This window comes from Dermacentor andersoni, chromosome 2 (genome assembly GCF_023375885.2).
Source record: "Dermacentor andersoni chromosome 2, qqDerAnde1_hic_scaffold, whole genome shotgun sequence".
Taxonomy (NCBI): domain Eukaryota; kingdom Metazoa; phylum Arthropoda; class Arachnida; order Ixodida; family Ixodidae; genus Dermacentor; species Dermacentor andersoni.
This window is the reverse complement of record NC_092815.1, coordinates 57,228,853-57,252,357: the sequence shown is the minus strand read 5'-3', so window position 1 is coordinate 57,252,357 and position 23,505 is coordinate 57,228,853. Positions and strand designations below refer to the sequence as shown.

The window sequence follows — 23,505 nt, the reverse complement described above, 5'->3', positions numbered from 1 at the left end:
ATTTTTGAGCCATAACTTTGTCGCTAAAAACATAACCTGCAAATTATATCCTGCTGGTATCTTTGGCCTACGACATGACAGTGACAATGATAATTATGTTTATTTTCGCATTAGTACAGTGTAATAATATGCAGGGGCGTGCAGAAAAAGCTGTCATTTGGACAGCTTGACAAAGCCGCCGGCCCCCGCCTTGGCGATTACAGCAATAACAAAGACAATCAACTTAGAACTCTTGAGACATACCTTGTTGAACGATTGGTTCAAATTACGGCACGTTATGACAAACACCCGCTAGGTACATGGCGTTACAAAAAAGATAGATGCGCTTGATTAGCGTGATTTGGTCATACAATGCTGCAATATTACGTGAAACAGGTGCTATCCGTAATTACCGAATGTCAAGGCTTCATAAATGAGTCTCAGAAGTGTTTTTTTCTCCTTTTGACAATGATGACATGAGAAATTCTGTCGCTCCTCTGACAGCATATTTTCAAAATATTTTTCGCTGCCAGCACACGCAGCCAAACGACACGAGGCTATCAGGTTAAGCGCCACAAAATCATACGAATGCGAAATTAGCCACTCTTTCTCAAACATTGCATTAACCAGAATATCACGTGCGCAACGAATTTGCTGCGAACCACTTACCGTAATTTCTTTCGTTTCGTAGTCGGAGCCACCTGCAAGGGTAACCCCAAGTCCGCTTGTTGGCGAGTCCTTGTGGAGGATGACGACGTGAATGTCATGTCCAGAGGCGCCAGCTTCGTCCAGCGATTGGTTTGCCTCGTCGATAAGTTGTTGGAGTTCCTGGGGCGAGATGAGACTGCTAGTGGAGGCCAGGGAGGTCATGGAAGAGTACTGTTCCCTCGAAGCAGTGCTGTTGCCTGAATCGTTCGAGTCGATCGAGGAGAACCGCCGGTGCTCGGGAAGGGGAAGCTGTTGTTCGGACCTCATGGCTCGGAGAGAGGCCAGGGTCCGCGGAGGCACCTTGGCCGCTTCGATTTCGAACGCCTTTTTGATGTCGTTTACGCTGAGCGAAGGCGAGCAGTTCTTGCTGCTTCTGTAAGTCGCGCTAGATGGCCTGTCCACCTTGGTTCGAAGATAAGACGAAGGATGTGACTCTGGCCAATCAGTACTCAGGCGCGGTTTGTCCCTCTCCTCGTACATCGATGCGGGTCTCGAGAGAGAATATTTCTGGGAGCGTAGTTGCACGGAGGGAGAGTACTCGGCTGACGTCGACGGGGACGCCTTTCCGTTAGCAACGATGTACTGGCTTTGCCTGTTATATTCGTGCGGCTTGGGAGCAACCGGCGGATGACTCTTGCCATTTGCAACGACTATGTCTTTTCTCGGTGCTTGCGGGACGCTCCCTTGTGCGTCCTGGGACCTCTGCTCCCACTTTTGAGCCAGAGCTTTGAAGCTCTTCGCGCTGCCTGCGCTGTCGATCGTTTTCTTGAGCACCGTTTTCTGTTGACCAAGTTGACTGGCTCTGACGCTCTTTTGCCACGCTTCACTGGGACTTTCCTTTAGGTCCAGAGACCGTGTCCTCTGGTCCGCGTTAAGGCTAGAGGCGCTGTTCACTCTTGTAGAGTACACCGGCTGCTCGCAAGAGTTTCGCCTGAACTGCGAGTTCCAGCTACGGTCGTCCATCGAACGGAACTTCGTCTTGGCGTCCTTGAGCGACGTGGCCTCCCATGTCCTCGCCGCCTTCCTGCTTTCGTCGCACTTCGTTTCAGCCGTGGTTAGCCGCTGAACTTGAGGAGGACTGCTAGATGCGCTGACCATTGGTGCTGTCGCCTCCTGAATCACAGCGTCTGCGGAGCCGAGGGAATTTTTCCGCTGAATTTCAGCCGAACTTCTCCGCTCAGAATTGTACTTTGCACTGGGCCCGTCATGACCATTTGTAATTGTCTTTGCATCACTTCGAGAATCGGTGGACGAAACGCTTTTTACGCTGTTCTGCCTCGACACTTTTGCCTCGGCGTTCTTTTCATCATAGGTGGAACTAGAGAGATACCGCTCCAGAAGCGGCGACTGCCCATAAGGTTTACCATTTGCAACCGTCGTTTCAGAAACGACAGTGGGCGTTTGCTTCTGCTCGCTATCACTCATTGCGAACGAATCGGCCCGGCTTTTCTTGGCTATTTCCAACGAACATCCGCTGCTGGAAGGATTGGAGAAGGTAGAGGAACTGCTGTTCGACCTCGACCTGCTTCCGGACGACGTGTAGCTCAGCGGAGGCGGAGACATGACGGGCGTTTCCGGCAGGACTGGCGTCACGGGCTTGCTGTGCGTTAGAGAGAATTGGAAGGCATTCTGGGAGCCGCCGCGCACGGGAGACACATCGCACGACTTTGACACCTGGAGAGATCGGCGCTTGAACGCTGGCGAGTACTTGGGAACCTCGGCCACCTCTTTCGTCTTCCACGGAGGATCGGCGAGCAAGGCAGTGTGTTTCGGCGACGGCGGAGAGTGTTTGCTGTCCCTCCTAGGCTTGCTATCCTCCAAGGTAGCAACCATTTTGTTGGACGCTGGCACAACGGAGTTGCTCACAATCACAGGCAGCGTCTTGGCCACCGTCGCAGGCGCCTTGGGCTTGTCGGGAATGACGAGCCCCTTGAGCTTGGTGCCGAACTTTGTCGTTTCAAGCATGGAGGCAAGCATGCCGGAGTATCTCTTCTGCGTGGCTTCGGCCGAGGCCCTCCTGTCCAGGATGAGAGGGGAGCTGTACTGGGCCGCCGGCGTGGGCAGGGGCGTCGACGCGAACATCGCCGGAAGGCACTTGGTGTCCTCCTTGGATGCCGCGCCAGCAGGCGGCGGCTCGGCCACGATCATCGCGGCTGGCGGTGGCGACGTCGTGGAGTCCTTGTCAACGCCGTTGGCCCAGGGCGCTTCTTCGCCGGCAACGGCGGCTCGCCCGTCACCCTGGCGATTGCAGCACTCCTTGGGCGACTTGGTCGCCGCGACCTTCGTCTTTTCTTCCCCTTCGGAAGCGGAAAGCGAGGACAGCGGGTCGTCCGAGAAGATGCCGGAGTCCTCGTAGACGTGCATGGGCTTTTTGAGGGGCAGCGCGTCTTCCTGGGAGCCGGGGGCGCTGATAGCAGCGGATGGTGGTGGCGGCGCCTTGGGCAGCGAAGGTTCGCTGTACGCGGTCGGGAACTCGTGGCCGTCGGGCGGCAGCCGCCGCAGCAGCAGGGACGGGAAGCCTCCGCCGCCGCCCTCGTCAGAGCTCATGGGGTCTTCCGAGTCCGGAGTCCGGGACTTCTCCTCCCTCTCCCTGAACGGGCTGGGTGTTTCTGAACAACGAAACGAAGAGAAACATATGAGCGACGCTCACGTAATCAATCAACAGCCTTCGCAAGAAGTAGTTATCAACGCGTCTCACATTTAGAGCGGGCATTATTAATGGAATCTCTTATTACGTAGCCCGAATGATGACATGAGGAACATTGCACGGGAACCTTCAAGGTCCTCTGGTTTCTGTCTGCGAAGTTAGTTTGTGGCTAATCGCAAGCAAAAAAGACGGAGGTCGTTGATCTTTGTCAGTTGTTCTATCCTTGTAATAAAACCCCAATGCTTGCAAGCAATTAATATCACTACATTTCCGAAATGCCACATTTGCGAGAACATCATACATGGAAAAGGCTTCTTTCAAGCATACTCCTGTACTTGAGACAACAATTTCTGCTTCTAGTATAATGTCTGTATGAAGAAGGACCGAACGGTGTGACTGACAGCGATGACGAACGCACATTTCCCCAGTATACAATATGTCTTAAATGTCTATATCGAAGCACACCCGCTATGAAAAGTCTAACTGAACGAAGACACGGCACAAATGTTACCTGACAATTATACGCAATTATGTGCACATTTACAAGTGAGAACTTTGCATATAGTTAAACCAATTCAGTCCCTTGCTTAATTACTTTCTATATATATATATATATATATATATATATATATATATATATATATATATATATTCCCAACGATAACAGTGAATTTCAGAGAGAGTATTCATTAGGAGGAACGCAGAACGGTCGGCGTGTGCTAGCACGCTCTAGTCTACCACAAATATCCAACACTGCCGCTGCACTGTTTTCACCTACAGAGACTCTCGGCAAGATTTCGGATCACGACTTATTTCGCTTTCACACGAGACAACCTCGCGGTCTAAGAGCACTCGCCGGCTCTGTAGCGAAGATATGCTGCAGCAAGCACTGTCCACTGTCGCCTCACATCTCAGTCTTCACGCGTCAGGTACTCGAAGGGGAAACAGAAACCAGATGTGTCAACAGGCCCTTCGACTGCACGCGACCACTGAGCGGAACGAAGACCACAATACGGCAATGGCGGGGGAGCGGCAGTCGTTTCTGGCGACAGAAGCGAGACATCGCCATAAGCCCGTGCTCTCCCCCCGAGTGCGAGCTTGACACACGCGGGCGCAACACACACAGACACGCACGCGGCGCTTTCGTCTCTGCTCATCGGTCACGGCTGCTCGTCGCCAAGACGCAGACGCGGCCCATCAACGCAATCGCTGAAAGATCGTGTTGCTCGCGAACACGCACTCACGCTGCTCCCACGCGTGGCAATGACCTCAGGCGCCGCCAAAGCCACGAGCCTTCCTTCTCTGGGCTGCCCTAAGGGAGAAATACGGCGCGCCCGGAAGTGCACGTCCTTCCAGGGCGGATGTCAGATGTCAGAGACGGCGGTCGCGCTCACGCTGAGACGTTCAAGGCTCGGTTGCGCGTCGCCACGGACCAAGGGCAGACAAGGGAACCCCGCTGTGTCACGAGTGACGAATGCATCAAGCTTTCGCGGCAACCAGACACAATAGTCGGTCGGCTTTGCCAAAGGAGTGAAAAGTTTCACCTTGGAAATAAAGTCTATAGATGACGCGAGGCTGTGCAACGCACTTGCTCTCGTGGGCATTGAAGAGGTACGTGAGTACATGCTTCACAATTTGACCGCCACGCCTCGTGTTCAGGAGAAGAGGCGACATTGATGAGCCAGACAATAATGGCAGGCACTCTAACCATACCTGGAGAGATTTGCAGGGTCGAACATCTAGCACGGTTCTCCACGCGGTGACCACTATCGCCGTGTCTAATTCCTAGGAACAGATATTTTTTGTTCTTTTTTCTCTTCTTCTGCAATTGTATTTCTGAGATGATTACGGTAGCGTGCGTCGAAAGACAAGCTTAGGAATTCAAGTTTCATGAAGTCGCCGACACCAGCGCGAGCTTCACAGTCTGCAGACCAATATGGGGCTCTTTTTGGAGTCAAATTTGAGCATTCACGTCATCAGCACGTTCCCATTGTTCCACACATACGTAGAAGGGCTGATGATTCTAGTTTCGTTTCTGCTTAGAAAAACGACAACCATAACTGATACCAGAGCTGAAAAACAACAGCTCCGGAAAGGCACGTATAGCGAACAGGTGCTACGGTTCGCGCATGCGTATACTAAGCCCCCTTCAGGCGTCTTGCTTTGTTTTTCCGCATTCCATCGTGGACCGCGGTTAAGACAATGACACACACAAAGATGCTGCACCTTCTAATACAAAATAACATAAGAAATGGCGTAGCAGCCCCAGCTTTCGTCCGAAGGTGCGACCGCTCCATCCTCCAGCCGGTCGAGGGGCCAGCCCACATCGCGCGCTCTCTTGACTCGACATAAAGAAAAGAGAAAAGAAGAAAAACAAAAGCAGACATATTGACGACGAAACAGGCATCGAACAAAAGAAGAACGAAGAGAAAGACGAAGAGAAAATCGGCGGCCTTTCAAGGACTCCGCAGTGCGGCGTGTCGTCGACGCCGCCACGCAGTCGATGCCACAGCTTCTGCCGTGCCGTCTCGTTCCGCCCGTGTTATTTTCTCCACTCGAAAGTCACGAATCGAAATTCCCGCGGGCCGTGACCGAAAAATAGGGACTTCCTTCTCCAATGTGAACGGCCTCGAGGCCCCCTACTCGGTAGTTCCTCTCCTTTCTTTCTTTCTTTCTTGCTTGCTTCTCTTGATCGCGCACCGCCAGCGCCACTTTCGGGGAGCAACAAACAACGGTCACGCGAGCTAGCCACGGAAAACGACGCCCCGGTCTGCGTGGTCGTCGTCGTCGTCGCCTCCGACGCGCCCGGTTCACGGCTCACGAGAGGGCCGGAAACCAACGCCGTCGCCAGCCAGCAGGCCGGCCGCCGTTCGCGTGCTGTGCACAATGTGAAACATTTAACGCCCTCGAGGCTCGCTCGCTTACTGGGGCTGGACCGAAACAGAGCAACTCCGAGTGGGGCGAAGAAGGCCTCACCGAACGTGCCGAGCGTCCCGCATCGCGCCCTTCGAATTCTGTCCCCAGTTGCGCGGAGGCGAACGCGGAAATGCTCGCCCTCGTAGATAGTGTGTGTGTGTGTGTGTGTGTGTGTGTGTGTGTGTGTGTGTGTGTGTGTGTGTGTGTGTGTGTGTGTGCGTGTGTGCGTGTGTGTGTGTGTGTGTGTGTGTGTGTGTGTGTGTGTGTGTGTGTGTGTGTGTGTGTGTGTGTGTGTGTGTGTGTGTGTGTGTGTGTGTGTGTGTGTGCGTGCGTGCGTGCGTGCGTGCGTGCGTGCGTGCGTGCGTGCGTGCGTGCGTGCGTGCGTGCGTGTGTGTGTGTGTGTGTGTGTGTGTGTGTGTGTGTGTGTGTGTGTGTGTGTGTGTGTGTGTGTGTGTGTGTGTGTGTGTGTGTGTGTGTGTGTGTGTGTGTGTGTGTGTGTGTGTGTGTGTGTGTGTGTGTGTGTGTGTGTGTGTGCAAAAATGTTGTGTACTGTACACATAGGATTCCGAGGACATTCGTATACACACAGCGTCGAGCGGAAGTGGTCCGACCAAGAATTCCGCAGATAAACGTGAAAGTTGCTTCACTGGAATGAGGCCTATTATACAGGAAGAAGACACCGCGGAGTGTTTACCGCAAGCTGCAGTAAGCCTCAAAGGCAGGTTTGTTCACAGAGAAAACAAAAGCTTTCTGATATACCAGAACGTACGAAAACGGCAAGCAAAAGCGCCATGGCTGAATCAACGCTCTGCTCGTCCAATGATGCATGCGGGCACTGCGGATGTACTGGTTAGCCATAATAAAAGAATGTTCCATTCAACGGGGCTTTACTTTAAACGCGGTTTACAGCTCTATCTTGCGTACGGCGAAACCCGGTAAGCAGACAGCGTCCAGTATTAGGTATTGTTGAAAAACAGCACGTTATCAGCGCGAAATGCCAGCAAAAAAGGAATTTCACATGACTTTCACTGGCGTTTGTTCCCCGCCCCTTAAATTTGCGGCGCCGATGATTTTGCACTTGAGTGTTGCAGATCAGTAGCTATCTGAGACGGGACGAAATATGTGTCTCTTGGAGGCGGTGCTTCCGAGACGTGTAATTTGTTTCCACTCCCTTCATAAAGTAATTAGAGAACTGCCTACGTACTATAGCGCAAATAATAGCTTTGGGACATTCGCACATCTGTAAGTATACACGAGAGCCGATCCACCTGAAACGTACGCGCAGCCGCGTAAGCACGTTGGTCTGATTACCGCACTCTCCTGTGTGACATAGCATTACGACCGACAAACAACGTGAAGTAGACAAGACAGCCACTATAATTCATGTCGCCTGTCTGCTTGTACCGCTTAACACGTCACGCACATCGATCATCCGACTATAACCTATGGCTCGCTACGTTAACTGTACTGCACCGTCATGTACTGTACCGAGAGCGTTGTGCAATCGACACACACCTTCGAGAATGACCCACGTGTTGCCGACAACTGAGACGAAAACTTATTTTCCAGCGCCCGTTTGCAGTTGACGAGTTCAAATCCATGGGACAGACAGACAGAGACACGCACTCCACCATGGGAATCGCAGAAATACGTACAGAAACAACGTTCATAGAATGCTACGCGACGAACAGGAAATGCAGGGCGATCATGTCTCATAACTCACGTTTCCACTTCATCCTCGATCCGGGGAGAATCGGCGCGTCCTCAATACCGGCGCGTTGCGAAGGCCCGCCGCATTCCCAAGGCACAGAACAGGGCGCTGTGCCAAGCGTAGCTAAGGAGATTAACTACACGCGCAATACGATATATAGTACGCATGGTGGCAAAGAGGTAAAAAAGAAAGAACGGTAGGACAAAACAGCGGGAGGCAGGAGCACACGCCGGGCACCGCTAACAGCGCGAGGAACGCAGCTCACCTGGGGCGCGCATTTCCGGAGGCGTTCTGTTACTCGGCGGGTGAGGGTGCAACCCTTATCGATGCGCACATATACACAGTGGCCCAGTTAAAAAGCCCCCGGCGAGCGCCGGACGAAAGCGAAGATATTGCTACGGGTCGAGGAATGGCACGCAGTGTATCACCACACTCCCAATAGTACCGTGCAGTACTGTGCAAGCGCTGGCTTCAGCTGACAGTGCTGGAGAATTCTCATAGCTGACCGCACGCGTGAATGGCTCACGGTTGGACGGCGTCTTCCCCATTTGAGATCTATTCAATTCTAATTTGAAAGGAAATACAATGCCAATCGGTTTCATGTTAACTGGGCGCATATTGGAGAGGAGTTCGTACGCTTGAGAAGTTTGTAAGAATGCATATACCGATAGCAAGGATATTAGCGAAGGCCATCGGTCAATTGAAAGAATACTTTTACCAACGCAACGTTCTGTAAGATAGGACGCGAGTTCCGCATTACCTGTAAGCTCCTTCTCCTGGAGGCTTTAAGTACACTTTCGCATTGCCCAAATGCGTCATTGTATTTGGTAGCTCAAAAGGTGTCGGCCATTGACGAGCTGTTTTGATACCGGCGAGCTGGTCTAAGTACGTCGACTTCTGAGAGCATTTGCAAATATTTTCGCCTGTAAAGGACTGCGCCTAATGGACCGGCCACGTTCGCCAGCAGTACGATTTCCTCTCGATTGGCCGCAGCCCCATTTTCATGTGAGCTTCTCTACAGTACGAAGCGGTTTAGCGAATACGGGCCCTGACGCACTATCTGACACCATAGCGTAGTCCCCGCAGCGTAGCATGGTTTTCCCGAGACGAAAGTGTTTGTAGCAGCTCCCCTCGGGCCAAGCACCTTGAAATCTGTCCGCAGCTCAATCCCCACGCACCCTTATTAACTGCCCTGCAATGGCTGAACCACGTTCCTGTATGTGCGACAGAGCTCCTTAGCGCAGAAGAAACGTTCGTAGGAATCCCGGCCACGTTCGCAGTCTGCGTTCAGAGTGAGCGAGTTGCCCCGTGGGCGCTTTTACACAAACAGCTGGCTGGCCGTTATTACGCCTCATTATGCCAGCGCTGGACAAACGACAGTAGCGCACTCGTATTTCCCGTTCTGCTAGTGCTTCTCGGGTCTGTCTCGTTTTTGCTCCCGGCCTTTTGCCAGCTTAAGAGCTTATCGACTCGTTAATCTCCTTGTCGGTCGCAGGTGACGAAAGCGGCTCGACAATTACGACACATTCGTATATTACCCCCCTGCCCCCGCCTCCCCCCCCCCCCCCCCGAGGGCTCGAAATTCCTTTTATTGGATCACGCAGCGCGTGAGACACATAACGACGCAGGAATTCCTGGAATGCGAGGAGCGTGTAGGCTCACGTAAGCGACAAATTTAATCAGGCTTCTGGAATGTGGGGTACTTGTTCGTTGCTCGTGCGCTCGTTATCGCCGGATAAGTCGAACACTTAGCTACCCAGGCGTAGAGAAAGCTGTCGAGTGTATAGGACGGAGAAAGAAAAAGAAAACCAGCGCCCGATAACGACGGGCAGTACGTCAGTACTACGGTGCAGTATGCAAATGCGCATGCGCTGCACTTGGCATGTGCACCAACGTCGGAGAGGTTTTCCATTGTTTTCTGTTAGGCTGTGAACGCGCATTGTGATGGTATGAAATCACGTCTTATCGGCCTAGCTGTGCAGTCGCGTGCGGGATCGTTATCTACCGTTTGGAAGTTGCGAGCAGTGCCGCCGAGGTAGAAGCGCAACTGATAACTTGATTCAGTGGCCTTGCCATCGTGCTTCCGCTGCTCATGAGCCGTGACAACAGGAACTGAAAGTTCGACACAATAACACCAAGTGTGCGTCACAGAGGTTAGTGCTTGAACCAATACGATCCTTGTTTTTAGCTCAGTCAAACTCAAACACCGAGGACTCCCTCGTACAGAAAAGCCTTTAAGATATCTACCGTGACGTGATGCAATGACCCCGCACTAGTAACTGTACCAGTGGAAGAGCGGCAGGGAGCCCCACTGGATTAATTAATAATCGGTGAATACTCGGTGTTTCAGTTCCCGTTACAACGTTTCTTTGTTGCTGTTTGCGGGATGCGCGCGAGGAAATGAGGGTTTGATCTCTTTAAGGTTGCCTCACTCACGAGAGTCTGTAAGTGTGGTTATTAGTGTGGACGTGTTTGTTTTTTGTTGTGTGTGCCTTTGTTCTTAGTGCGTCTATAGCATAATGTTGTTTCACTGTTCGCGCTTCGATAATCAACGTGAGACTCTCCAGTGTGCCTTGAATAGACTGGATGACAGGCCATTTACGGAAGCGAAGATCTTGGGAGCCTGGCCCCACAGTTCTTTAGCGCAGAAAGCAGTTCGAGCGCTTTTTCACTACCTGAGGACATTATACTTGAGTGCCCGACTATAGACATCCTACACCTAAGTTTTTTTTCTCTCTCTCTCTTTCACTCCCCATTCCCCTCCCCACGTGTAGGGTAGCAAACTGGACTCAGTCTGGTTAACCTCCCTGCCTTTCCTTCTTCCCTTCTCTCTCTCTCCCTCTCTAGAGCAGCGCGCCAGGCCAGCAGCCAGGTATACGCATTAAATTTTCACAGAATACGTTCTCTCCCTATCGATGGAGAGAGAGATAAAAAGCAAAGGGAAGGCAGTGAAATCAACCAGAGGAACGCCCGGTTTGTTACCCCAAGCAGTGGAAGGGGATCGGGGGATGAAAAGAAATAAAAGAAAGAAAGGATCGAATAAAGAAGAAACTGCACATTGCACTGGACAATTGCACCGTCTGTGAGACCTGCCCCCAACAGATGCCTAAGAAGCATGTGCTACTCACGACCCACCGAACTACACAGTCGCCTTTGCGCGCGTACTTGGCAGAATGCAAACAGACGTATATGGGAACTATACTCGCGCTTCCCGTTCAACGAACGATACCCATACACATCTCTCGTCCGAGGCGAACCCCATCCAACTTTCCCACGCACAGCGCGCACAACGCCCCGTGCCACGTTGCGCTCTAAACATATCCCGAGACTCGGCGTATACACGATTTGGAAGCACTGTTCCGCCTCGTGTGCACGCGAGCTAAAACAAAAGCAACGACGCCGCGCCTATACGCGAGAGATGCGCGCGAACAAAGAAGCGACGGCCGGCCTCGGAACGAGGTATGACCACCGCGGAATGGTGGCGGTGCTGGCCGAGAGAGGATACCGACGAGCAACTTTCTCACGCCGAAGGGAAGGAGTGATTGTCTTACGCCGTTATGACGGCGATGTACGCGTACTCGCTACACCCATGGGAGTGGCCGATTCGAGTTAGCCGAGAGTCATTCCGCTTCCTGGCAACAACGCGCCTTCTTACTTCCACTTCCGCCGCTTCTTCCGCGTTTGAACGGTTTAAATATGCGATACTCGATCTCGTGCTGCTATCTGATTCTTCGCTGAGTAGCAAAAGTAGTGCGGGGTGACTGTCTTTTCTTCGGAACAACTCTAAACAAGCAGCAGAATCTTATCTCTCCTTCTCGAAGTCTTAAGTGGGCAGGAACAATGCAGAGTGAGATTCCTCCTATTGTTTCCTTATCGAGAAGCGTACGCCTTAGAGGAAATGGGGGGGGGGGGGGGTGTACGCCACTGACGCAAATGTCGGCGTGTATCGCTTTGTCCGTTGGTACGCTTCGGTATGCATGGGGTAATTAATGCGTGGTCACTGCAGGTCCGAATTCTTACAGCGACTGTGCCTTCCAACGCTATTTCGCCACGGGCGAAACGGTAAAACACGGGTGCGGCGCGGAGCGAGAACCAGGCATTTTCAAACTGAACCAACAAGGCTGCACTTGAGGAACTAGATTCTCGGAAGGGGGCGATAGGGCTGCTATCTCGGGAGATCTCTATGCGTATATATATATATAGGCAGCGCAACTTGCCACAACGTTGCTTTCCGTGTATAGCCGCGTAAGACTGATGACACTAACAACTGGATTTTAAGAGCCACGTTTGGGAAGTCGCGTAGTTGCACGTCGTGATGGCAAGAAGGAAAAGTTTTAAATATATAAATAAAACTGGAAACTTTCCTCTTCATGGATTGATATCGCTATCCTATAGATAGCAATCCCTTGTCTTCTTAGTACTGCAGTCAGTCGTTTATATAGGAGTCGCGAGCATGTGATAAGCAAAGTAGAAGTTAATGCCATGTCCTCAAATTTAATGGCTATATTTGCGTACTTGTCAATTATGACTCTCAGCAAAATCAGCTCAGACGGTAAAGTGACCACACCGTAAGGACACCGTCCAGGACGAATTTTTGTTCCAACTGCAAAGCTTGCGTTTTCACACGCTGTGGTAGTGCTTCGGGGTATAGATTCGCAAAGAAATTCGCTTTTCCCGTTCCACTCCTGTGGCGGCATTGTAGAGGTTTTAAGCATTAATATATTGCCAAACGAAACAAACTCAGCTGTTAGTGGGCTTGAGTACCGTCAAAAGATTTCAGCCTGCTACTTGTAAGCATTATTAAATATCCAAGGTCACCAACCGACGTAACCATGCGCTTTTCGAAATAAACTACCCCTTTCCATGTTTCTTTCACGTGACTTCTGAAGTCACTTGCCGAGTCTTACCGTGTTCGATGGGGCTCAAGATTTCTTCATCACCACTAGGAGCAAGATCGTCGACCTGCCCGACAGACGATGGCAGCGCCCAGTCAGATTTGTTCTCTTCTTCTGCATAAGAAAAAGTGGAGGATTGTCCGTAAGAACTTGTGGAAAGCAATGATCGAAACAACAGAATCGTTCACCGCACTACTTCAAGGCTATAAGACATTGCCAAAACAAGACAAAGATGTCACAGCACGATGACAACTTGCATTTCTAAACATTGAGCAAACAAACAAACAAGAAAGCTTGAATACACAGCCAACGTTTTGACAGGGGGGCATGTCTCAGTCAGGGCCCTGACGAAGATATGTCCCCTTGTCGATATCTTTTTTCGATCATTGTTGATTAAATTGTCAGTCTTCCAACTACTTATGCAAAACGATCACAGTATCGAATCCTTAGATCTCATCGGCAGGAAGCAAGTTCCGGCGAAGATAGAGTTGTTAATAAAATATACATCGGAATCGGAGGTAATAACGAAAAGGAATGTTGTAGGAGACTGGCAATCACATTACATGTTTATGACAAAGGACGATTCCAGGTGAAAACGACGTTCGCCGCCGTTTATACACGTCTGATGGTCCCACTGCATGTACTTTTTCTCGCGACACTTCCGCAAAGGCCTCACGCAACTACACAGCGGCACTTTCTCTTCCTTATTTCCACGAAAGGCCTTCGGTGCTCATGAATATCGCATTAGCAGGTGCGGACAGCCGCTTCCATCTCCTTTCTTCCGTGCAGTTCGACCGCCACAAATTCCTCTGGGCACTTCCTTACGGCGCGTCAATTCGCCTTCTTTCGTCGCTCCACTTCGAGATGCCACACGCACGCGTTCCTCCGAGTTAGCGCCAACAAGGCGTTTCAAAATGAGCAACAAACGTTCCAGCTCGTGGAGGAGCTGCTACGCGAGTCACGAACGTTTTGAGAAAGCGAACGACGCGGGCATCACGAAGCACGCGCCCCGCATGGTGTAAGACAAACCTCGGGGGGCTTGAAAAGTAACAAAAGTGGAACTGCGCATCATCGACGGAAGTGCAAAGCGGCCGCGCGGCCGAAAGACTTAACGAGTGCGGTAGCCGGCAAAGAAAGACGCGCTCCCCGGTGAAAGTGAGAATGCGCCCAGACACGGACCGTAATTGAGAGCACGCGGAGCGCGTGCGTGCAGGTATGTCCGCCGCGGTTCTAACAAGCCGAGCACGTCGCGCGCACGTCGTCATCGAAATCGGAAGCGCCGACCGAGCGCGCGCTTGCATTGCAAATGACCGCGGTTCTTTCGACTGGGCACGCAAACACCAACAAAAGAAGGCGAGGCTGTCTCATACGGGATCCGTCAGGCAAGGCGCCTGCGCGCTGACGCCCCATTTACGTGCGCGACGAAGCCCTCGTTTGAGCGCGCACTTCGGAGCCTCTCGGCAGGCCAAATGAGGGACGACTAGAACAGGCCGCTCCGCTCGCGCGCGCCCGTTGACCGTTAGAACAACGACAGCGGTTATCCATCCCTGATATAAGCACAGCGCTTCCAAGCTGGGTATCTTGCAGAAAAAAAGGCGCGGCGGCGGAAGCCGCCGCCGTACCACGCTGTAAATTCCCGAGTTCGCCGTTGTGAGGCCGGCATTTAGCATGCATCGAGATAACGGGGCTCGTCCCCCCGCGTTGGCTTTCTGTGCTGTCTTTCCTTTTTTTTTATTGCCACGCCGAAGCAGCCGTCACGTGAGCACAACGGGAGCCCCTCACACGACCTTGGGTCCCCGCCGCCGCTCTCCCGCATGCTGAGTAAGTAAGATGCGGAGGACGAAAGCCGAGTAACCAACTTCTTGGCCGGTGAAGCGGCAGAATCGACGAACGGGGGAAGCTCGTTCGTGTACCACACCTGGGAAGGGACGAGAGGCTTGGAACATATGTATACGCACACAGTATGTCCACGCAACCAACCCGAGGGGCGAGAGGCGTGACGCGTTCTGGCTAAAAACTGCGTCTCGATCGACCTTCTTACGCAGCCTCTTTTATCCCATTCTCCTCTCTCGGTGTATATCTAGTCGCAAGGACAAGCCACGGCGTTCTGGAAAGGCTGTAGCACCGATCGACCGCTATTTGGCGGATTTAAGTATCCGTTGGAACACGTCCGCGCTCCACACTATACAGGAGTTGGCTGTGCGCCGTTTCGAAATGCGGCGGCGGCCATTTTCGCAAGGCCATTAGGAAGATTGCGGGGCGTTGTTTTCTTCGTCGCATTTCCTCCGCCTTCTCCTGTGCGCTCGTTGCCGAAGGCCTCGAACGCGAGCCCTGACTGTGACCAGGATGTGAAGTTTGCATGTTCTGGTTGGAACAGTAACTGGTATTAAAAGAGGAAAGAGGACCAAAAATGTTCGTTCGATGCGAAAAACAATATAAGTGGCTCTAGCTTTCCAGGTTTTTAAAAGCAAAACACTGCCACAGCGTCGATGCTATCTTATGCGCAGTGGCTGCATGGTACATTTTGCTGATAACAGATGTGCGGCACCCTTCCATTCGCAAGGCGGAAGGACGACGAATCGAGACTGGGCGCAAGTCTGTGATTTTCTCCCGCGCGTGGCAGTACCAGCGTTGCGCCAGAGAGTAAACAATCGGAGCTAAACATAGAATCGATATTGCGTTGAGCGCTATATAATGGACTGGTAAGAGACGCACACATCTGGCAGGCCGAAAAGACGTTAACCTCAATACGTTTGATGACCGGGGCATACATTACGACACGATTTGGGTTCCGCTCAAAACACGCAACATCAAGTGATGCATCTGAAAAGCAATGATGCAACAAAAAGAGAAAGCGACATGATGAATACATGGCGGTTGCCCCCCCACCAGAGTGGGTTGCCGCAGGTCACTGAGGAACAGCGACAACAGCCTTATCAACGTCCGACTCGTCGTGGCGGTTTAATATCTGCTACGCTGTAAGTGCTACCTATTATTATAACTATCCAGATTAATACTGCTTTTCACAAGGTCAAGAAACCATTATTCGCCCTTTTTCTCCTTGTCTCATATTTTCACTGTAGCCTTTGAGTCGGAGAAACAGCGTTGTTGGGGTATCACGGTTGAATCCTCTCAGAATACTGCACTTGATTGATGACGTTTGATGAACGCATGAGCAAGAAGGAAGAATTTTCACAGTATGCGCGCGTCAAAAAAGATACCCCCCTCCCTCATTTCTGTAAAAAACATACCGTCCCAAGAACGGAGACAAGTAACTTCAGGCAGCTTCGTAAATACCCGTAAGCGTTATCGGTGTCGCTAGGTTCACATTCGCATCCTTTTGATCGTTATAAGGTATCCAAAGTTTCAGAGCTATAAGAGTAATGAGTTCTCATCTCCGCAATAGCTAGAAGGTGTTAGTACCATTGTAGCGCACGCCAACGCCTGTCTTTCATTCTTATTTTTCTTTTACAGAATTCCCCTGCGCATGCAATCTTTGCATTGCTTTCAGCACGCACAGATATGGACGCGTACACGAAATGAATAACCCTCACGTTGCCTGGCCTTCGCTACAGCTACAATGGCCGCACCGAAGCTGTGTAGAGAACTACACTTGGCGTGAGCAACTTTCGCCGCGCCACTGCCGAGGCTCAGCCGATGGAGGTGAGTATCGCGGCCAGCCGAACCATTTCGCGCCGTAACGGACTCTTCGCGAAGAGTGTAACGAGCGAATTGCATAAACAACGCCGGGGGTACCCGCCCATAAACCTCAATCGAAGAATGGCCCAACCCACGCGGTTCAAGAGGACGCCCAACGGGTGGCTCGCTACCCGCTAATTCGGAAAAAGGAAAAAAAAAAAGAAGGAACGAAGACGAATGAAAAGAATGCGCGCACATGCAACGCAATCGGCCGTGGGCCGGCGGCGTGTTCCGTATGAGAGCTCGCCTTTGTAACAACCTACCCACGCCACGCTGCTGCTCCGCCTCGGTTTCCCCATTGTCTTCTTCTGCCTTGGCGCATTCGCTCTCCCTGAAGCAGCAAACTTCCGGGACCTCCATGGCGCAGCGATGCCACGCTGTGTTGTTGTCTCAGATCACGTGATCGCGCATATCACGGGACTAGACACAGGCGAGCAATTTGACGGTGACTAAGAACTGCGCGGAGCAGTGTCGTTCACTGTCACCACAGCGCACCCTTTAGGAACACGTCTGCAGATGCCTGCTCCCGATGACGCGACCGGGGAGCTTAGAAACTTACCAGTCAAGGCACGTAAACTACAAATTCGAGTATACAGCCTTAAACGACTTCGCGCATTCACACTCGGAAAACGTTGCGGCAAGAGCACTTATGATGAAGAGGGAACCAGGTCTTGTAGATGGTGATATTTTACAACTTGGCTGCGGTCGAGCGCACCCGTGTACTTCAAGATGAGAGGGCAGAGATGAGCGAATAAGTCCAACGAGTGTCCTTAAGCTGCTCTCGGGGCACCCAGATGATCAACTGTGGGAAGTAAACGCTCGTTGCGAAGCTTCAGAAGAGAGGCATTGTGTAATCCAGTCGCTGGAGCCGAAAAATGAGCCGCACAGCGAGGCGTCAGCGTTCGTCCAGGCGCCGTGGAGACCCCCAATCGTGGCTAATTGTGAGGGAAGTTGCCGGGCTCGCTCATCCGGCGAGAGACGTTTGTTGGCCCACGCAAGACAACAGTCGCTTCTTTTCCTGCGCGCAATGCCCGCACCACTAGTAGCACCAGCACGCACACACACACACGTCGGCGGAAGGTCAAGGGTCCCACAGGCACTACTACAACAATCCGAGGAACCTCGGTTGTTGTTACGAGCGGCGAGACTGTTCGCGCAACACAGGGCAGCGTGATCACGGCGGAGGAAAGCAGCAGAGCGGCTGCGAGAAACGTCGTCGACGCAGCAGCGACGTCCTCGCGTCGCACGCCAGCGAGTCCGCGCGGTGGCCGGTCGACAAATGGCAGGAGAGAGCACTGCCAGCGACCGCGCTGCGGAAGCGACCAAAACTCAAGCAACGACTGACGAAGATGTAGGCCAAGATTCCGAGCAGCGGCAGCAAAAAAGCGCCGCCCTCTTCTCTCTCTTTTTTACTTCTTTTTCTCTCTTCCTCTTCCCCGCTTCTTGTTCTGAACACGCGAAAGAGAAAGGACCTTCCTCCGAGCAGTTGGAGAGTGTACATATGCTTTTTTTTTCTGCTTTTCTTTCTTCGATTCTTGTCGGCTTTCCGCTCGAAAGGAACGCCGAACGTTATGCATGGAGGACGAGAAAGGAGTGCGAGGAGAAACAGCGGGAGAAAAGAAAGGAGAAGAAGGCCTCCGGTTTTGCTCCCAAAACACTGACAGTCTTGTTTCTGCGGTGACTCTCCTTCGAATTCGCTTACGCCAGCTTGAAAAACGCAGCGTGCGTGTGTGTACTCTCGCGACAAGAACGATTCTAGCCAAAGGAGGACGACGAGAGGAAGAGAACAAGCAGCACGTGTGTCGTTGCCGCACTGCTCGGTGTGCCTTTGTCTTCCGTCCATCAATCCACAGTGACTGTTCAAGCGACGAACGCGGCTCAGCTGGGGGAGAATCCTTTGAATGCCGGAAGGAGGCAAAGCTGTGAGAAGAAGAGCAATGCGTGCCAAGCGTGCCGAGAAACATTGCTTTTTTCTAGAAGCTGATCAACCGCCGATCGTGAGCAGAATTCATCGCTCGAAGATAAATCTGCACGTTGTGACCGTAAAGGAGCCAATCTGAGAGTCCTGCCTTCACACCATCTTTACAGCGTTGCACTTAAAACTGCCGTCCGTAGCAGGGGAGAGACGCGGCTCCTCCCTAGCTGCACAGTATTTCACGGCACAACAAGCAAGCGGCTTTGTTCGGGATGAGAACAAAGCCGTTTTCTTGTAGAGGACGTCTGTGACGACGCCGTCCCTCTAGATGGTTTCGGGCGGAACATCCGCAAGCCGTATCGCGAGCGAACTTTGGACGCAACGGACTCGGTATTCAGGGAGTATCGTTACGTCCATCTATGAGGTTTCTACAACTGGGTTCAAGCCATGAGAGTAGTGGAAGAGGATTAAGGTCTTAAGACTCATTAGGAAGGCGAACCTTTCACAATGTCTTCCGGCTTCATTCACGCCGTATCGGTGTAGTATATCCACGGGGCAGTATACAAGAGAGGTAGGGAGGGAGAGAGAGGAAGCCATAGCTCAGGAATTCGAAGAAATGCGGCCGCGCGTACTCCTCGCTTTCCAATTTTCTAGATCGTTGATAAGACGCTTCTTTCGCGCTGTCGAGAACAGAAGCGAGCTCTGTTTTATGACGCCCTTCAACGCACAAGAAACAGGCGGCGTTCCGCCGTGTGGCCGATAATACGTGCAACGCCTATATACTGGTCCAGCACATCAGAACACATGTTCAACCGAAAGGAACGGTGCGAGTTCTGCTCGGTCGCGCTAATTCTTATCTCCACACGTCGCCGGCATACGAGGAGGCCATAAAATTCGGTCGCCCCACGCACCGTCGTTCCTGCTTCTTCCTCGTTTCTCCAGAATTGAGTTCCTTTCAATATGAGGCGGAAGACGTGGGCTGTAAAGCTTTTCTTTCCAGACGAAAAGAACAAAATGACTCGGCACGCGCCAGTGGAAACCCAACTCCTGGCGAAGTGAACGCACGGAGGCGCTACAGAGGCCTTTGTACGCAATGAAACCTGCCTTCGAAGGAAGCGACCATCATTTCCGTCGAAATGATGGTAAGTTGTTCACCCCTTTAGTGAAGAATTAAAAAAAAAAGCACATATATCTACGGTGAACAGTAAGGCAACTTGGCACACAATGAGGATCCAGCTACCACGTCATAAACAGCTGTTTTTGTTAATGCAGACCCGAGGCGACAGCTAAAAAGATAAGCAACAGTTAAGAGGGATGAAGAGAAAGAAAGTGATGCCTTTCAGGTATCTGAATTTCTCACGTTTCCCTACCGACAAGAAACACTACAGGCTGCGGCGAACGGAGCAGTGAGTGTTTGTTAACAAAATTTCGTCAAATAGCGATATCTTGCGGGCAGTCTATTGTATGTGCAAGGGGAAAGACAGCGCACTTCCGTCGCATCGCAGCCAGGACTCAAATCTAAATCTGCTACAGCGAATACCTACGTTAGTTCAGGGAGATCACACTGAAAGTCACAATGTAGGTTAGCAAAGCGACTCTATTGGCTCGCGTGCTACGCGCAAACTTACACCTCTGTTTCCTTCACACGCATCAGCGAACCTTTTTCGTTGGCTTCCTCTCGCTAAGTGTGTCGTTGAAGCCTTTCAACATTAACGGCGCGGGATTCACGCTGCGAATCATTAGCTTCAATGGTAGACAAAAGAGAAGCGCACTATATAAACAAAACGTATGTACTCCTCTCGATCCCACGTGTTCGCGTTCATCTTTACATTGCATCTTTAAACTCAATACTTGTGCTTCATTTTGACTTCCGTGTTGATTGTAAGTGGAAGCATGTCGATAGCAATACGTCTGAGTAGGTGCCGTACGAACTCGAACAGGGGAAAGTGACTTCGGGTTCATTGCGTACATGTGTGCGGGACGTTGCAAACGGTAGCGGTAACGTGCGCTTCGATACACCTTCGGCGAATACACGCAGCGCACAGAGAATGACCGGTGCCGCTGTGCCTCAGGCACCCGTCGCAAAACTACAAGGCCCATACCGAAACTGCAAACAAAACATACAAAACAAAAATATCAAGCGGACATGCATGTTCGATCTCTCGTGGAATCACCCTAGACGAACGTAAAGCTCGTCGAGCGCTCACGAGGGAGCGTTCCGGCGGCTGTGCGATGGCTGAGCGCAGAAATCGGGGTTACCGAAACGCGTGGTCCCATGCGAGCGGTACGAAGCCTTTGATCGAGTGCGACCGTCACTGTCAAGCACGTAAGAAGTAAGTCGGCCATGCCGGCTTGCGCCGAAAGGTTCGGCGCTCTTTTAACCAATCGGAAGAGAAAAGAAATATAGGCCCGCGGCTAATGATGGATAGCTTCAATCTTGGATTCTGGAGCGGATTAGCTTCCACGTGCTGCAGCGGTGCCCCCGGGAATTCCATCAGCGGTTTCCTTTGCTGCTTCCCAGCGTATTAACTTAAGCGGCGTGCTCACGCATGCGTTCTGCTAAGATTATAGGGATGGCAGTTGTTCGTTATGAGATTAATATTTCGCTCTCGTGAACATCTCAGGTGGACCGTAAGGACAAAGAGAACGTCAGAACGATTCTGTCCGCACCCCAGCAGGAGAAAGTGAAAAACATTCGCCTGACAGTCTCGATTCACAACGTGACTTCTACCGGGGTTCTCTAAAAGACGGCTTAAGACACCGACAATGCAACTCTTAAGCTACCGGGACTGTTCACATCGGCCTATCGAAAGCCGAGACGGCCTAATGAACGGCTTGAAAGAGATTACGAAACACTTCGGACTGACAGCACGCATGATGGCTCTTTACATCGACGTTCATAGAAATAAACACAAAGACTCAGCTCGTGAGCCATATCACGTGCTGGCATATACGTCCCTGCACGGCCCATAAAGCGTGGGTATTCAGTGGAATTCGGGACAACCAGAACAATATGAATGTGATAACCCGTCCCTAATATTGCGTTAAAGTTCGTGTCAGGTTCTGTTAACATGCTTTCTTTGAAGACGGGCGTATTCGTAAGCGCAGTCAACTCGACATTCTCTCTGTCTTCCTTCCGCTCTATTCCTCATTTTATCCCCCTACTCCCTCTCCCCGTGCAGGGTAGCCAACCGGAACTACGTCTGGTTAACTTCCCTGTTTTTCTATGCATCCTTTCTCTCTTCTCTTCGACACTGCCACTCCCTTTTGCACACGAACGCAAAACGTATTTCGCTACTAGATAGCTGAAACGGCAGCCGGCCACTCATCACGCAGCAAAACAATGGCAGAGGTTGTCAATTCCGTGGTCTCGCTTTAACCTAGATCTACCGTTGTAATCTAGAAGTGCATTAGCAGTCTTGTATATGTGCGCCCTTATAGCACTTTCTCGTTCGGAAAACTGAAATATGAGCGATCCACCGCACGCGCCGGACAAACGCGAGAAATGACCTACTTGTGGAGTGGCCCCAGCCGTGATGCCCATTCGAGCAAAGAGATATTGAAAACAGGAAATAAGAACTGACACTTCCACGCGTCGAAGAGGCAGTAGAGATTAGGGGACGCTCGGAGGAAATATATATGAATAGGCAAAATTGTGAACTGGAATGCAATGATACGGACACTAACAAGGGGACAAACGTTTTGCTTCGGACTATCATCTACACTTGCGAAGGAAACTAAAATCAGCGCCCGTGTTCGCCTGCTGATTTCATTTTATATTTAAACTTAGCCTCGCTTCCTATTCTTTCCTTTTCAGGAGCTCAAATTCGGTAACCGTTGGAATGAAGAGCATTCGGATAATATTAAAGTGAGGAAAATATAACTCAGGGTGTGCAACATCTGATTAGCAGCAAAAATCTCTTCGTGTCTCCCGACACAGTCGTCCAAATGCCGCTAATCCCCAACCGCTGCCCATACAAAAAGATTTCGGCACTCCTTTGTCCTAGATAAGGCCCAAGACTTAAGGCCCAGTACACGTTTTCGCCGACCAGCAAAAGCGGCGGTGGCGCTCGGATGAGGGGCTTCACATCTACCCGGCTACATCGACTGTGACGGCTGACCACTCCCACTTTAGAACTGCCATCGAGATGTATCATTCTTCATGAATAGCTTGCGCCGCGCCACATCATGGCCCACCCGTCATGTGATGCACTGCGGGGACCTTTCAGCATTTCAGCATTTTTAAGCGAAGTAGATAAGGGGCACATAAATGTTTTCTTTCTGTTAATCAATTTCAATTGCTGAATAACACGATCCAAGCGCCTACGCAGCGCCCAGGCCAGACGGCGAGCCATTTAGGTACACATTCATATCGGGACCGCTAATGAATACGAACAATCTCCCACCACAAACAGTCAGAGAAGGAGCGAGGAGGCTAAGCTGCAATGAGTTGGGTAATCGCGGTGCTTACCTGAAACACGCGCATTAGCTTACGGCGTCAAATGGTGTGAAATAGTCATAGGTCTAGGCCCATGACACCACCCCGTACCTTTATTTAAGACATTCGAATACTGACTACACTTTTTTTCAGCGATTCACTGATATGCTTCTGGCACTTTGTTGTACGGCAAGAAAGGAACGAAATAAAAATTTTGCAGGTCCGCACTGCAGCATGCAGTGCCAAAATGGATAGTTATATACAAGCATGCCCTTTCTGACGTTGATTATCTCGGCGACCTTTTATAAGGGCGACGACGGAAACGAAATGACCATAATCACCTAGCTGTTCTGCCATGGCCAGACGCGTGAATGACACGCAGCAAGTAATAAAGAAGAAAAGAAAGAAGCAGAGGTGGGCCGCCGCGGAGAACGGACGGAAACCGAAATTGCATTGGCAAGCACTTCTCGGTATAGTCACGGCGAGTGGGCAGCACGCAAAACTACGTTTGGTTAAAATTCCAGACGAAACATTTGAAGCCTCCCCATATTTCATTTTTATCTTTTCTTTCCGCCCCCCCCCCCCCCCCCCCCCCCA

General features: G+C 51.4%; 1 protein-coding gene across 2 annotated transcripts in view; it reads right to left on the bottom strand.

Moving 5' to 3' along the window:
• The window catches only part of bbg (PDZ domain-containing protein big bang), a 345,047-nt gene that overhangs the window by 6,674 nt on the left and 314,868 nt on the right, over nucleotides 1–23,505 (bottom strand). For both annotated transcript variants that reach the window (XM_050189250.3, XM_050189251.3), the window contains exons 5-6: nucleotides 12,869–12,970; nucleotides 649–3,296 (exon numbers count right to left, since the gene is read on the bottom strand). In XM_050189250.3, coding sequence (XP_050045207.1) covers nucleotides 649–3,296; nucleotides 12,869–12,970 — 2,750 coding nt within the window. The remainder of the gene's footprint in view (nucleotides 1–648; nucleotides 3,297–12,868; nucleotides 12,971–23,505) is intronic.